Raw genomic sequence first — 16,983 nt, forward strand, 5'->3', positions numbered from 1 at the left:
GAGGAGAATAAAGTATAGAATGATCAAAATGTCAAGTCTATCTACAATTTTCTTCATGTCATCCTATTGCAGATAATAAATTATATTTAAAATGTTTAATTTATTTAAGTTATTTATTTATAGAACTCTTTGTCTCAATCATTCAGTAAAACACATCAGCCCAACAAAAACAAATTGACTTTAATAACAACTGTGAGAAATTGTTTGTTTGCAGATACAAAATGAAAGAAAAACAAAGTAGTTTTGAATAACTCAAATACATGAAATAAAAGGTAAAATACACTAAATATAGCTTTATTATAAGAATAAATATTTGACCTGTAACAGCGTTTTAAAGATTTAAGTAGAAAAAAATTCTGCTACACAAAAAAGACATAAAAAAGAACAGTAAGCAGAATCCCTCACTGTGTAAACACCTATTCAGTTGAATAAATAATCATCTTTCCATAAATGAGGATAATGCAGCGTCTCTCATGTACTGTCTATGTCTACACATTTTCTATGTATATGAAAAGGGTTTGGAAAACCATCTACGTCTGCATGATGATTCACACTAAAAGATAATAGTGACATCTCTTCATTCACCAGGAACATCTAAATACTGGACTTCTTTCTAAACAAACATTTTTATTGAAGCAGGGTTTAGAAAATAAGAAAAAAATTGGAAAATGATCTGTTCAAGAACTTGGTTACCTCTGTGTTTTTTTTTTTTTTTTATGCTATAAAGTGACAAGCATGTAACATTAAACTAGTAGGATGGGCTCATTATCTTTGTGGTGTTAGACAGGTACTCATGAGGAAGTATTCTCAAGGTAACAAATTACAAGTATTAGGTTTTAAACTGCTCTACAGAGCAACCGTTGAGGGAATGAATATCAAGAATTTTCATTGTTACAAAAGGGTAGAGAAAGCTGCTTCAGACGTTTCATAGACAACTTGGTTCCACTTTAAAGAATTGAATTAAGTAGATAAATGCGACAGGTCACAGGACGAACAAAATGTAGCTGTAGATTGAGTATCTGACTATTACTCTGCTATGCTGCTTGTTAGACGCAAAAGCTCACGATTTCTTTAAGAAGACAGTACTTTTAACGGAATAAATGACTCAATATTTTATAATTAAAACAACTTTGATTGTTTGATTAAGAGGATTATCAAGATCAAAATCTTGACAATCGCATTTCCAATAGCAGCTAGGGCGGAGTATGTTCTAGAATTTCAAAGTTCCCAAACCTGTCTGCCCTGAAAAATTTCATTGAAGAATTTAATCAAGCCCATCAGCCATCAACCTCCAGGGCAACGGTGAGGTTTTATGTCACAGAAGGTTCAAACACACCTAGAAACTCATTAAAAAGCTGGATACTGTTTTGTAAAAATGAAGTCAGTTAAGTATCATTGCAACCTCCTTGTCCAGGTGCCCAAAGTTAACCGCCAGTCAAAGATTGTTATAATGCATTTGGCATTTTCTGTCAACCAGCTTTAATCCACCGCCTAGTTTTTGTTCCCATAGTGCGTGACATATATCATGAAGAAATGTGCTACTCTGATTATAATAGTAATAAACAGTAAAGTTCAGCTTATCCTAGCAATTGCCCAGAGGAAAATTTCACTACTCAAAGTTTGTTCTGCTATGGCTCATGAGATATAGTTTAGTTTTTCATTTGGACCTAATTTTAGTATCTATTTTGTCTCAAGATATTCTCATTTTATTCTCTTAATATTCATTAGGAGAAATAGGGTGAGACGTTAACATTACAGTACAGGAGTCATAGTTGAGATTTAAAGGAGATACCTTGCAAAGATTGAATTTACACACTCACACACCAAAACGCATGCTTGCCACTCACACACTATCATGGCCACCATCAGTTCTCTTCACACACAGTTTAAGCCACTTTCCCAGATAAAGTTTAAGTCTCTTGCACACATTGTAATCTGGAGCCGCTATTTGAACCCACAAACCTGAATCTGATGCAGGAGTTTTCCCCATCACTGGTTGCGGGGAAAACTCCCGCATAAGATACCACTATGTCACAAATGCAAGTGATTATATAAGAGAAAGCTGGATATGTTAATCGAGAGGAGCTTCCACCCTTTTGATCAAAATCCTGCATATGTTGACATATCTCTTTGTAGCCAGGAATAACGAGTTATCTTTAAGACCGGCAAAATATTCAAATCTTCTTTTGAGTTATAATCCTTTGTTATGGTCACACTTAATTCTTTTTTCCCTGGGATGTCGTATAAGGTGCCTAATTGATAACTTTATATTTATATATTTAAGTATAATCCAGAGGCTCTAGAAAACATGTTATCTTATCTATAACTTTGGATATCTATTTAAAATGTATAATATATAAGATCTATTTTTCATTGCTATCATCAGCAAGCTCAGTTATTGCATTTAATGGTTCAATACCTTAGCTATTCTTAAGAAATAGAGCCAATAACTCTACAGCTAAAAGAAATAATAAAGGGGCAACCCTGTTGGATTCCCCTTTGCACTTCAACTCTTGATTGTTCCTTCAGACAGAGGGAGACTGAACTATTAATATCCTTATACATTAGTGGTTTTATAAACCTTTTTCCAACATTATAACTTCTAAGAATTCACACAGGCATTGAAAGTAAACATATTAGGATGATAAATGTGTAGAAAAAAAGAATTCTAAATAACGAAGGAAATTCTATTTAACTATTTCTAGTGTTTAGTTTTATTTTATTTTAGTAAAAAAATAAATAATAACCTATTTTAATAGCTTCAGGAGATGCAGATTATAACCGCTTAAATTAGTAAAACGAGATTACTACTTAATGACATTCACAGGCAATTATTATGTAAACCAACAAGGAGGAACCTGCGTTGATCACCATTGTAGTATCCACAGAACTTATGAGTGTTTTATGAGACGATAATCAAAGTATACTTCATATTAACCTGTCTGTGGAAATCTGCACCTGCTCATTACTTTACAGATAATAACTCATAACAAAAGATTTCAACACATCTTACCACACGAGAAACTCTGAATCCCAATAGGTGGTATGTTTTAAATCACTAGAGTTAAGTTAAATGTTGGTTTTAAAGTCAGCTTACATGTATAATAATTTTAATGCACAATAAAGTGTCTTAGTTAGCAACTAAAAAAAAAAATATAGCAAGATATATATATAATTTTTTTTTCTTTGTTCTTTTTCTATTTATTTATTTATATTAGGAAAACTTTGAGGATATGAATATGAAATAGAAAATAAAATGGTCTTGATCAAAATATAATAAAACTTAGCGCAAGTAGCTTTGAGCAAAACAAAAACAAAGGTTTGTAGTAAGTATATGTTCATTTTCTAACCAGTTGATCTGATGCTGGTGTCACTCTAATTTGATAATTATGTTACCAATGTTGCAGAAGTTTCTAAGCCCATTTATCTGCAAAAAAAAATTAAAAAGTACCTTTTTTAGCTTGTTTTAAGCCTTGCAAGGTTTATTTATTATTTCTTTTTTTTTTTATCTTTCTGGATTATTCGTTTGAAGAAAAATAACTGGTTTAGCTTTTTGGATGGATTTCTGGTTAAGGAAAATGTTCCAAGACATTTTTAAAGTCTGATAAAGATCATGATCCTTTATAAAGCTTGACTGTTTTTTCATTTGCCAGCTGTTTTAGGACTCTATACTCATTTGTTCCAGAATGAGGTCCTGTTCCATATTTTTTGTTTTTTAAAACCTCAAAGTAATGGCTCCAGTTCCTGTTACTGTCGGCTCCGAATCCGAACACATCGACCTGGGAACACACAAACGAAAAAAAACATTTGTTAAATTGAAAAAAAAAATATTCTCCAACCTGTGTGTTAATTATAAGGCTGATCATCTACTTTTTTCCAAGAATTTGATTCATGACTAGAGAAAACCGCAAAGGGAAACAAAAAATACATATTTAATTGAAGGTACAAATCACATGTCAGTCAATAACAACTCCTTCTGTCAAAAAAAGTTACAATCAGTAAAATAAATCCAAAATACATCATAATTTTGACCTGTTTTTAACAGGTAATCACAGTCTTGTTAAGGCAGTAGCCGCATGTCTATTACTAGTTTGCACAAAACTCTTGACATCACAGCTGATGAACTCCCCATAACTGATTTCTTTCTCTGCTCATTTACAGTGAAACTTCCTCTCAACACCTTAAAACACCACGCCTCATTTTATTTCGGGATTAAAGGAACAATAAATTTGTTGGCAACCACAACCAACCCAACCCTGGTGATCTGGTTTCTCATTAAAGCAATATCCTTAATACTCTTGCACCGTTTGAAAAAAGATCTCTTTCTTTTCTTTCTCCACCCAAAGCCCAAAGTCAGCAACTTAAACAAATTTACAGTACACCTGGTCTCATTATTCACAAAGAAATGCACAACCACATAATATGTTATAAGGAATCCATTGCCAGGAACAAAACACACTACGTCACCAGTATAAACACTGCCAATAAGGGAAACTCGAAGAACACTTTGTCCCTACTTAACACCACACCCAATCACAGCACTTTCTCCCTCCTCATCTGTACACAACCTCTTTCTGCAACTCCATCATGTCCTTCATTTAAAAAAATCTAAAACATCAGCATCTCAACCAACTCTCACTAATCCACACACCCATTTTCCTTGCTCCAATTCAGGGAACTCACCCAAAAATCCAAGTCATCCACCTGTCAACTTGACCCCCCATACACACAATTTATTAAAGACTGCCTCCTTTCTCTGATCCCCCTAATTTCTGCCATTATTCACTCATCTCGCACCACTGGAACTGTCCCTACATCCTTCAAAATTGCTGCCATTACCCCCATTTTGAAAAAGGTACCGAAAAAACCTGGTACACTCTAACTTCAACAACTGCCCTCTGATCTCTAATCTACCCTTCATCTCCAAAATCTTCTAATAAACAGGAAACTCCCAACTCCTCGCCCATAGTCGCCTATCCCACAATTACCTGTTCCAGTCTGATTTCCGCCCCTTCCACAGCACTGAAACTGCACTGAGAAAATAAATTACCAACGATTTTCTCATGACAGCTGATTCTGGAATTCTCACCATCCTCATCCATTTTGACATGAGAGCCGCCTTTGATACCATCTGTCACTCCACCGCCTCAACAGGCTATCTTCCATTGGCATCTGCACACTTTATTAGACTGGTTTACATCCTACCTCTCGGACCGCACTCAGTTAAAATCCTTCAAATCTATCCCCTCCTCCATCACATCCTCTTCGTCATCTATCTCTTTCACCTTAGCAGTATCTTTCGCAAATGTAACATTCATTTCAAATTTCAGTGTTTTCTTTTAATGGATTTATCTATTTAATTACAATTTGCTCAATTTGATGGTTAATGGAAATCTCATTTCCAACTCATCAAAATTTGATGCTTGGTCAAGTCCTCTGCATGTCAGTTCATGATGCTTTAAACTGTTATACTTCCACTAAAGGGCTGGTTATACTCCTGCAGCGGTGTGTCACAGTGAGCTTGTCGGAGGTATGATGCAGATATTTTTGATTTATGCCCAACATCGAAGCGTGGTCTGCACTACGTTATTCCACGCAACAAAGCAAGAGAGATACGACAGAGTCGGTGAGGAAGTGGGGCCAGTTTATGCGACAACGGAGGGACATGAGGGCGAAAAACAGGGATGCAGGTGGAAAAACGGTCCCAGCGTTCTCGCCCACCTTGCTCTTCTAGCTGGTCTATTTTCACACGTTTTTTTCCGCAATGGCGGTCAAACAAACAACACAAGCCAGTAAAGTACCAAACAGGAATTACACATAGTGTAGAGCGGATGTAGATTTGGCCAATCAAAGGCCTGCGGTGTGCGGTCACCTACACTTTCGGAGATGTGCAGCAGAGTGTCAGCGGACGGGGCGGGGGCATATCTGCGTAACTGCGACACACACACAGACAACCTGATTTCTGGGTATAAACCAGCCTTAACACATGCCTTACCCTAACCTCTAAACCTAAAAACATTAATATACATGTTACCATACAGTACCAACGGCCACTTTATGGCTAGAATTTTATTTGCAGTTCAGTTTTGGGACAAGTTGGGAGTGAGAATGTGTTGGTCTTGCATAGGGCAAGTTCCACCCAATTTCATCACTAAAAAGGATTTTACACCTCTTTTGGTGAAACCGGTGAAAAGACTTTCACTTTACTGTGCTTTTTTTGCCTGATGTTTCACCCACAAGTCATGTGGCAGGCAACAGCAGTTCACAAAGTGCAGAAAAAGCTCAGTTAAATCTGCTGTTTGTCAAGAAAGGGTGTTGACGTATGAAAACCAAGAAAGGAAGTGACATGTGGCATTTTTGATTTAGGTACTTATATTTTCCACAAAGGCATTTCCAAATTTATTTCTTTTTTTATGTATTTCGATGAAGATAATGTTGTCATTATCTGAAGTAATGAATATTTTTTTAAACTGATTAACTTAACACTAACCTTCAACAAAGCAAACAGTAAGAGAAAGAGGTGTGTGGCCTTCCAGTGAAAATAGATAATACACTATCCTCCACCTAGAACTATTTATTTTGGTGGGCAGTTCCAACATTGCACATAGATTTCTACCCACAGAGCTTTGAGCAGTGTTTACCAAACCTGCTGTAAACCCCATTGTTATCTAAAGTTACCCTATTGTTAAAAATAATACCAGTGAATAAATGGGCTACAGCTGAAATAAGGATCAATAAACAGTTTTATGAATTAATCCAGCAACTAAATAAAAACTGAATTTATGCAAAGCAGATAGGTATTAGTTAAAAAGAACAAAATTCAAAAGAACAAACCGAAATACCCAAGTTTCTTTTTAAAGAAAAAAATTTCAGAGGTTGGTTGTTCCCGCTGACAACCAACGCAGCAGCTACTTCAGTTGAACAGGATGTGGTACCACATCCTTTGCTATCTTTAGCAGCCAATGACAGATGCTTTTTCTTTGATTTCCTGATTGCCCTGTTTGCTCTGAAACACATTCCCTGTTATGGATAGACACGTTCTTATATCACACTGCTCCCTCCAGCAGATTTTTGTGGGGCTGAGACCCTTTAGGTCAGAATGCGGTTTTAATTTACAGGCAAACGGGGCATTTTTATGTAGGAGTATTGGTTAAAAATTCCCCTTGTGTCCCCTACAGGCTTATAGAAAACTTTAATTGAAGCTTCTGTTTTTTTTCACTATGAGATTTTAAGAGTGAAAGTTAGTGATCTTACTATACAGGTAAGTGTTGCCCATTCAGAATATCCTAAACTAATTTTCTACAGCATTGTCTGCTACAACAAAATGAGGCCATTGGCTCTCCTGCAGGAAAGTCACTACGACACAGTAGACTTCGCAGTTGAAGTCCAGGACTTAACTCATCGAAAGGCGTTGGTGAGACATTGAATGGAGCTAATTAACCCTATTATTTCCAAACCCTAATGTTGAATACCAATGCAGTAAAAAATAATGGGCGAACAACCAAATGAGAAAGCAAAAAGAAAATTACAGCTTAAAGTTGTAGGAAAATCACATTTAAATGTCAGATCTGGCTTAAACATGAATATAAATGTACTCTTTATCAGACAAAATCATGTAGCAGAAAATTTCTGAAAAAAAATCCTGCCTTAAAATCTGTGGGGGTTTTTCTCGTTATCTTATGCAGGCCAGTTAGTTATATGTCAGCTTGTACATCTAAATTCGGCCAATCATATATCAACGGTCATATGTCAATCAAAATTTTTCAGTCATAGCATCTTGATTCATATGTCTCAGCTAATATACGCAACGCTTGAAATAAGAAATAAAAATGATTTCCTTTCCCATTGAGTTCTGTCCCAGTGTTGACGGGGATGGACGTCTGTGTCTTCAGCAGGCGTTTAGCTAACAGAACTGGCAGCGTTGCGAGGCAAGGGCTCAAAGACGTACGGCTGTAAGCCTTCTACACCAAACCAAGCTTCTGCCGCCCTGGCGTCCTCTTCCACAACATCTTCGTCCTCGCTTTCTTCCTCTAAATAATAAATGTATGACGAAGGAGACCCATCCACGATCTCCAACACAATACTCTCCTCCTCTTGCATGTTTCCTCTGTCCATAGCGTTCCTTGACAGTGTGGTTGCTAAGTCACCAATTTAGTGCTACTTGGTCCCAATGGAACACTAAGTTTCTAACTGTTAAGCAAGATGCTTCCGCGAAAACAGCCACAATCAAACTTGCTTGCGAACCTTCCGCCTTAACAATACCGCCCTCTTGATAAACGACCAATCACGTTCACTTCATTCACAGGTGTAAATTCATGCACCACTCAGGAGAATTCCGAAATGCAACGGTTGGAACAGCCGTTTCCCTACGACTTAAAGGTGATTCTGAAAGCTATAAAAGTTCATCAACTTGTTGATAAAAACTCAATATAATAATAATAATTTATGGCAATTCTATATTCGAACATTTTTTTCTTAAATGTAACTTGACCTTAGGCAAAAGGCTTAATAGACATTACCAGGATTAACAAATTTTTTTAAAGACCCTGATAAAGATGTTCTACTACGATCATAAGAAACTTGATCATTATCTGGAGGATAAGTTGGGCTCACCTCATCGCATACGTGAAGAGCAAGAACCAGAGTCATAAAACCGGTGGATGGATACGTTCCCCTCCTTTTCATCCAAACCTCATGGACGTACTTCATAAAAGCTGGATTGACCACCATCACCTGTTAAAAAGGACTCAGATTTATTGAATGATCGCATTTGTATTCAAAATTGTTAATTACATTCAACCTCATACTTACCAAATCTTTATTAGCTTTTATTTTTGGTGTTACTTTCCTAGATGTCCTGTTCAGAAGAGTTTAACAAAATGTGACATTAGATACACAGGGTCCAGGGATCTGATTTGTTCATTTGTAGACCATTTAATGCAGCCTTAGGACATTTGAGTGCAGGAAGTACATGTAAGACCCGGTTTGTAACAATTGGAATGTGTCAAGGCTTTAACTTTTCCAATTTGTTCACATTTTCTCTTTTAGCAGTTAAGATGGCACTTGACTAAAGTGTGAATCCAATTGAAGTCTGGCTAGAATTTAAGCTTTAGATATAAAGCATACAAGGTGGTTATGACATTCTTTAAGCTGGGCATACACTATAAAATATTTTTAATCTTTGTACTTGGCTACACCTCAAAGTGTAGGACGAAACCGCAGAGTTAAAAAGTTCACAGTTCATGATATCTGTTTTCACACTGTACTGTCCTGATGCTGTAATGTGATCAAATTGCTCACACTTTACAACCGAAAATATGCTGGTCAGACTCGTCTATCGGGAAATAAAGACAGAGAAGAAGAAGAGATCCCTTCTTTGCAAATGTGGATTACACAATGTTTAAGTAAATCAGAGAGCCAAAGTAATGTCAAACATATCATTTTCATCCAGCTGAACCATTCCTGGCCAGGATGTGAGGATCTAATCACTCCTCTTTAGCCTCTGTGTACTGCACAATGCAGGATACACTTTGGGGGCTCAAATTCTCACACGAATGAAAGCTCAGGTAAAAAACAAAGAAAAAAAAATGTAATGTTAAGCCTCCGTTTGAAGTGGAAGGCCTTGAAATTGGTAGAGGAATGAAGATGAGGAGAACCAAAGGGAGTTGGCAGCTGTTGCTAAGAGATGCTAAGATGGAGAGCTTTGTTACTAAGAGCTCCAGTTTCTAACCAAGGCTGTTTAGGGTTAGCATCAAAAGATTTTTTCAAATATTTGTTGTTACAGTAGGAGCCATTCAAAATGACCCTTTACAGGAAAATGGCAGACCAATGGCAGCCCACTTCCCTGCAAATCCCCTCCAACTTCCTGCCACTGAAGTGGTGTCATCTTGCATATTTTTTTTACTCTGACTCCACCCTTTTACTGAATTACAGAGTCTGAGCAGGAGATGAAGCTTCTCTTTAGATCTTAATGTCCACATATCATGACAGAAAGAATATTTTAGCACAAATATTGATTTTGAATAAGGAATTGAAGGTGGACCAGCCAAGGACTGGCCAAGGGCCCATCAAGGATAGTGAGGACATTTTGAATGGCTACTACTGTATATGTGTTACAACAACTGAAAGATGTTTTTATGTCACTTTAAACAAATATTAATCCAAAAAAATCGTAAGATCAATATCTTACGATTTGTTTGGATGCCATGTTAGCCTTTGCTTATGGTGTTAGCTCCAGCTAATTAAGTAAACAGTAGATGACCTAACCACGTCAGCAACCCAGCATGCATTGCACAGGTGAAAAAATAACTTCCATAATATTTATTCGAATTGAATGTTTTGAATTAATCATACAATCTGTTAAAAATGCATTTAGCCTTAGTTTTAATACTTCTATCCCATCAGTAAAATAAAAATAACCAATTTCAGATTTAATCACAACAATAAGTGGAAATCAGAGATGAAAAGAACGTATGCAACAACTAGAGATAAAAACATTTTCTTTAACAACTTTCTTTCTGTTAAAAGTTGAAGTTAAAAAATCACTGCCCGTTTTAAAGTGTTATATTAATTACAGTAGATGTTTATGAGCATTCAACGCATACGCTGGCTACCTTTGGTAAAAAATGCAACAAACGATACATCCTTTTAGAAGAAATTGTGAGTTTTTATGTATCACAAAAGGTAAGTTAATAGGAAGATATAAATTAAGACATACAGTACAGACTAAGTGTTTGGACACATCTTCTCATTTAAATAGCTTTCTCTATTTTCATGACTATGAAAATTGTAGATTCACACTAAAGACTTCCAAACTATGATCTAACACATGTGGAATTATATACTTAACAAAAAAGTTTCAAAAAACTGAAAAAATGTCTTCCAAGTTCTTTAAAGTAGCCACCTTTTTCTTTGATTACTGCTTCGCACAATCTTGGCATTCTCTTGATCAGCTTCAAGAGGAAGTCAACTCAAATGGTCTTCGCTTCACAGGTGTAGCCTGTCTGGTTTAATAAGTGGGATTTCTTTCTTTACAAATAGGGTTGGGACCATCAGTTGTGTTGTGCAGAAGTCAGATGGATACACAGCTGTTAGAATTTGTATCATGGCAAGAAAAAAGCAGCCAAGTAATGAAGGTCAGTCAGTCCGAAAAATTGGCAAAACTTTGAAAGTGTCCCCAAGTGCAGTCGCAAAAACCATCAAATGCTGCAAAGAAACTGGTTCACATGAGGACCGCCCCAGGAAAGGAAGACCAAGAGTCACCTCTGCTTTGGAGAATAAGTTAATCCGAGTCACCAGCCTCAAAAAATTGCAGGTCATTAGCAGCTCAGGTTAGAGACCAGGTCAATGCCACACAGAGTTCTAGCGGTAGACACATCTCTAGAACAAGTGTTAAGAGGAGACTCTGTTAATCAGGCCATCGTGGTAAAATAGCTGCTAGGAAACCACTGCTAAGGGCAGGCAACAAGCAGAAGAGGATGGACTCTAAATGCCTTATTACCACTGTGAAGCATGGAGGAGGAGGTGTGATGGGTTCTTTGTTGGTGACAGTGTTGGGTATTTATTCAAAATTGAAGGCATACTGAACCAGCATGGCTATGACAGCAACTTGCGGCAGCATGCTATTCCATCCGGTTTGCGTTTAGTTGGACCATTTAGTTTTCAACAGGACAATGACCCCAAACACATCTCCAGGCTGTGTAAGGGCTATTTGACCAAGAAGGAGAGTGATAGGGTGCTGCGCCAGATGACCTGGCCTCCAAAATCACCTGACCTGAACCCAATAGAGATGGTTTGGGGTGAGCTGGACTGCAAAGTAAAGGCAAAAGGGCCAACAAGTGGTTAGCATCTCTGGGAACTCCTTCAAGACTGTTGGAAGACCATTTAAGGTGACTACCCCTTAGTAATCAAAGCAAAAGGTGGCTACTTTGAAGAACCTGGAATATAAGACATATTTTCAGTTGTTTCACACTTTCTTGTTAAGTAAATAATTCTGCATGTGTTAATTCATAGTTTTGATGCTTTCATTGTGAATCTACAATTTTCATAGTTATGAAAATAAAGAAAACTCTTTGAATAAGAAGGTGTGTTCAAACTTTTGGTCTGTATTGTATCTAGGGCAACATGTTCAACTTGTTGTGAAACCCGTTAAAATGCAGTTTTTTGAAACCCTTCTGTCTAATAAAGGGAAAAAAACATATTTTCACAATTATTGGTTCACGTTTCCGCTTCCTGTTTAATCACATAGTATTTAAAAGCAAAAAAACAAAAACAAAAAAAAAACAGGAAATGCATGTATTACCCCATATGTTGCAATTGGATGTACTGTTAAAAATATATCTTTAAATGTGGTTGTTTTTTTCTATCGTTCTGTTTTTTTGTGATGTACAGTAACTGAGATGGAAACCAGAACACAAAAAAAATTGTAGCCAAAAAAAAAAAAAAAAAAACTTACTTTACATAAAATCCTGTGGTCAAGGCCTTAGTGGACCACTCCAGATCCTGTATTTTAAAAGCAAACACTACAAGATGAGTTGAATTATCCAAATCTACAGCGCTCTCTGGATACATGACATGATGAGTGGTTCTGGTCCCAACGTCTTTCTCGTAGCCTTTGGTTGGACCAGCGTTCATTCTGAATAGCAAAGTATGATAATTAGTTTGCTGCTTAATGGATTTGAAGTGGATTTTAAAAATGCAGAATTGGACCTGTACCTTATAATGATATCATGATGATCAATCAAAGGTCCGTAACCTGAACCTTTCAAATTTACAGAATTCCCCACGACAGCACAAGTCCTACATTTGCCTGGGCTAGGCTTTCCAAGATCAGGAATGGACGGAAACATCGTAAACAGCTTGGCCACTGTTGCTTTGTAGTAACTGAAGTCGCGTCTTTCATACTGTATGCGCTGTTACACACACCAAAAACATTATTCTGTTAGGGTTTAAAAGAAAAACTTGAAAAAAGGGGAGAAAATGTTTTGTGGTATTAGCTTACCTTCCACCACTGGAAAACATTCTCAGAAAGCTTGGTGTTCACAGACAAAAATGGTTCAATTGAAGGATTGAAACAACTCATGAGCAACTTATCATCTTTGGAAAAACATTTCTTACAACCACATTGGTTGCCCTGTGTGCTCTTAATTAGGACATTTTCGTCCCGTATATTTTTGTCTCGTAAGCTTCCATCCTTTTTTATTTTGGCCTGTATGTTGTCCTGTTCACTTTTGTCCTTAACATTGTTGTCCTTTAAGCTTCCACCCTGTGTTTTTTTGTCCTGTGTATTGTTGTCCTGTACGTTTTTGTCCTTTAAGCTTCCATCCTGTACACTTCTGTCCTTAACATTTTTGTCCTTTAAGCTTTCATCCTGTGTATTTTTGTCCTGTATGTTGTCCTGTACAATTTTATCTTGTAAGTTTTCGTCCTGGACATATCTATTTAGTGGGTTTTCGTCCTTTATACTGTTGGAGAAATGTTGCTCTTTTCGTATTGTAACCTTGTATTGAAACCTTATGTCCTCAAACGAAACCCCTTCTCTGAAATTTAACGTAAAGAAAACACCTGCAGTAGTTATAGCTAAGAGAATTATACATACTTTCGCTTTTAATATCATTTGGACCGCTGATTTTTCAGTATGAATGAGTTTCTGTCTGCAGAAAGTTTGGGGAGAAAAAAAAAGAAGAGCAAAAAATAATGTTACTTTGTTAACATTTGTGAAAATTGTAAAAAAAGGAAATTAATTATTTCAGAATTTATTAACTAACTTACACCTAAATTAGACAATAAGGTTGCTTGCGCATGGACAGGATGAATACAATACAATACAATAACAATCTGTTAATATTGTCCTGAGGTACACATAGCTTCAATAAGTTAAGATAAATTCATTTTTATTAGAATTAAATCATACCTGATTAGAAGGTATATTTCTCTGCTCCAGCTATCCTTTGCTCACAATAGTCATCAGTACAGTAAGTGTATTTGATATTCAGGAAGTAAAAGTAGATACGAAAGGTACTGGTGAAGAGTCATATGTGAAGAGGTGTGGTTTCTCTATGTAAAAAAAAAGTGAGACTAAGCAAGAGAATAGGCTTTGGTTCAGCAATTGAAACTGTTAAATCATTCTCTACAGCCTCAAAAATCGGAACTGCAGCAATTTATTTTTAGGGTTGTAGATGAATGAATGATTATTTTGTGAGGGTACAGTGTAACAATCTTTTTTTAGTGAAGAGTGGAAGATAGAGGGAGATAAGTTGAAGAAAAAAGAGTGATATGTTATAGCCCATTGCACAAAACAAAGTGAAGCTGAGAAGCTGTCATTTCCTGAGGGGGTGATACAATAGTGGTAAAGCTGTCTTTCTCTGTGTCTATGAAGATGCAGGAGGAATTTGTTCCTGTGCCCGTTAACTATTTCCTTCTTCAGTCACTATTTCCGGCTTACCTCAATTTTGCTTTGTAATTGCATAGCAGCCCACAAGAGGATGCTCATCATCAAACCTAAACATAATGTACATAAGTCAAAAGAAACAGTCTTCTCAAGCGGATAAACCTTTTTAAAGTTTTTACCAACTGCAATATGTACTTCCTACTGTATAACAGCTTTACCTCCAAATGTAATTGTTGGTTTAAGTAAGTTTGTGTCCACAAAAATAATTGTATTTAAGATAAACATTGACTGTGTGCCTTAATCTGGAGTGTTTTTTTTTTTTGTTTTTTTTCCAAAAGAAGCTGTACATTATCTATCAGCTTGTTTAAGAGAAAAAAAAGCTATTATATTATCTGTCTGTCTGTCTGTCTGTTTGCAGTGTCTTGAACTACTTTTATATTTATTTGAAGTGGATGTAGGCACAACAATAAGGGGACTTTAGAGGTGAAAAAACATATGCAACAATTTTCTCTTAACAACTTTCTGTCTAAAAGTTGAGTTCATAAATCACTGCACGTTATAATCTGTTAGATTAGGGTTATGGAAGAAATGGAGATGGTAGGGTTCGAAGGAGGGGTCAGAGAGGAGAGACGAAGACCTGACCAAAAAGGTTCTTAAAAGGCTTGAAGGGTTGACTGGACACCAGGGGGCATGGGAGGAACATCCACAAACAAAGACAACTTAGTTAAACAGAGAACTTTGTTAAACAAAAGCTATGTCAGTTCAGTTTGAGCGTAGGAGGCATAGAGAGGTGAGAGACATGGTTAACATGGCAAAGCAGGACTGGCAGCAAAGACACTAAAACAGCCGGAAAAATGCCGTACTCAATCATGCTTAACAATGTTCTCTTCTGCACCAATATAAACCTGCTTAAGACCCTGTAGCAAACTTTTGGCTGAGCTTCAGTGTTGTGATAGCTGTTTTGCAATATGTTATAATTGATAATACAATTAAACTTTAAATCTCACATTGGAGAAATTTAGGCATTTAGGCAAATTTAGACATATTTGTTTGGACCAAACAGACGGAAAACCATTGGGGAGCAGTGGGCTGCCATTGTGCGGCGCCTGGGGAGCAGAGTGGGGTTAAGAGCCGTGCTCAGACACCCAGAATGAAGGTTGTGGGGATCAAACCGGGTACTTCCAACCTTCTCAGAGCACAAGCACACTGCTCTAACGCACCAGGAAAACACTCCCCCAATGTTGAGTTAAGGAGTAATTTCTATTTCATAGTTTTACTATTGATTGTGCCAACTGTATTAAATATTCACTGAGTAAATAAAAAAAAGCCTTTTAGGTTACTTTAGTAAAGAAAAAATGAATAAAATAGGTGAAACAAAACATTTTTAAGGTACAGAGATGTAGAACTGAAATTAACATTAAAGGTATGTTGCTGTGAGATGCTGTCAGACTAATAACCTCCTCACTTGAACTGGACGTAAGCACGATTCAGCTTGCTGTTTTTAGTGAATACAGTATTTAGAGATGGGAGGGATTTTGTGCTGGTAGCAGGACTTTATAATGGTTCCTCCTAGAGGATTGCTTAAACTGGCACTGTGAGGTAAAATAACATAAAACACATAAGCCACCTTGGCTAGATCAGACGGAAATGCGGAGGGCTGCAATTGGAAGTTTCGCACCAGGTTAAAAAAGCCCGGCACTGCCCTGGATCTCCCCTGTACAATTCAGGGCTAAACAGACATGGTTCATAACAGAGTGGGAAGGAACAGAGGCAGCCGAAGCTTGATTATGCAGATGTTCAAGAATTTTTTTTCTTAAGTGTCCTTGCGGCATGATCTGTCTGCTGATGGATCCGCAACATTGAACAGATTCTGTCACGACCTTGAAACCTTGGAACTAATATTCAAAGCAAACAGATTAATGATTTTCAAACAAGCTTAATTTAACAAGCGGCTGGTCATCAGCGGGGCGGATTTCCTTGCGGGAATGAAAACTCAGCCCAGGGGCTAAGAATATCAGGCTGATCACTACTAGGAGCAAAAATTCACTCACCTGGTTATGAGTTCAGTCCAATCACAGGGGAAAGAGGAGAATCCGATAGGAGGATTGTCCAACCCTTGCGGCCAGGGCCACTTCCAGGATGACGAGCTGAAGCCAACCGACGATAAGGAGGAAACAGTGTCCGTGAGGGAGTATCCAGAGCTGAAGTTGAATCAGAACAAGGTTTACAGAGAAGATCAGATAGATCAGATAGCCTAAGAGGTACTGGAGAAGAAACCAATACTAATACATAAGAACAATACAATAACAATATCAAATACTCATAATAAATATTTGAAAGGTGAGTAAAATTAGTAGATTTTATAAGGCTTATTTCATTTTCAGGATAATTCTAATTCATTTGAATTTGTTAGCAGTTTTTTTTTTCAGATTTTGAAAATTATTTCAGCTGTTTCAATTAAATTGAATTTGTATTAAAAATACTTAAACTAAGGATTCAGATAATAATTTGCAATGTTTTGAGGTTGTGTTCCAAATCTTAATAGATTAATTGCCAAAAGATTCTCCAAAGTAAAATCAAAGTGGTCTAAAATG

At 36.8% G+C, this 16,983-nt stretch overlaps 1 protein-coding gene across 1 annotated transcript; it reads right to left on the minus strand.

The window, feature by feature from the left end:
- Nucleotides 1–216: 216 nt before the first annotated feature.
- LOC107081836 (CMP-N-acetylneuraminate-beta-galactosamide-alpha-2,3-sialyltransferase 1-like) lies at nucleotides 217–13,978 on the minus strand. Its single transcript, XM_015370154.1, has 7 exons — nucleotides 13,913–13,978; nucleotides 13,001–13,652; nucleotides 12,715–12,911; nucleotides 12,455–12,634; nucleotides 8,812–8,857; nucleotides 8,614–8,733; nucleotides 217–3,779 (listed from the first exon to the last, which is right to left on the minus strand). The coding sequence occupies exons 2-7, from the start codon at nucleotides 13,613–13,615 to the stop codon at nucleotides 3,612–3,614; spliced, it is 1,326 nt and encodes a 441-aa protein (XP_015225640.1). The 5' UTR covers nucleotides 13,616–13,652; nucleotides 13,913–13,978; the 3' UTR covers nucleotides 217–3,611.
- Nucleotides 13,979–16,983: the final 3,005 nt, after the last annotated feature.

This window comes from Cyprinodon variegatus, unplaced genomic scaffold (assembly GCF_000732505.1).
Source record: "Cyprinodon variegatus isolate N-32 unplaced genomic scaffold, C_variegatus-1.0 Scaffold42, whole genome shotgun sequence".
Classification (NCBI taxonomy): Eukaryota; Metazoa; Chordata; class Actinopteri; order Cyprinodontiformes; family Cyprinodontidae; genus Cyprinodon; species Cyprinodon variegatus.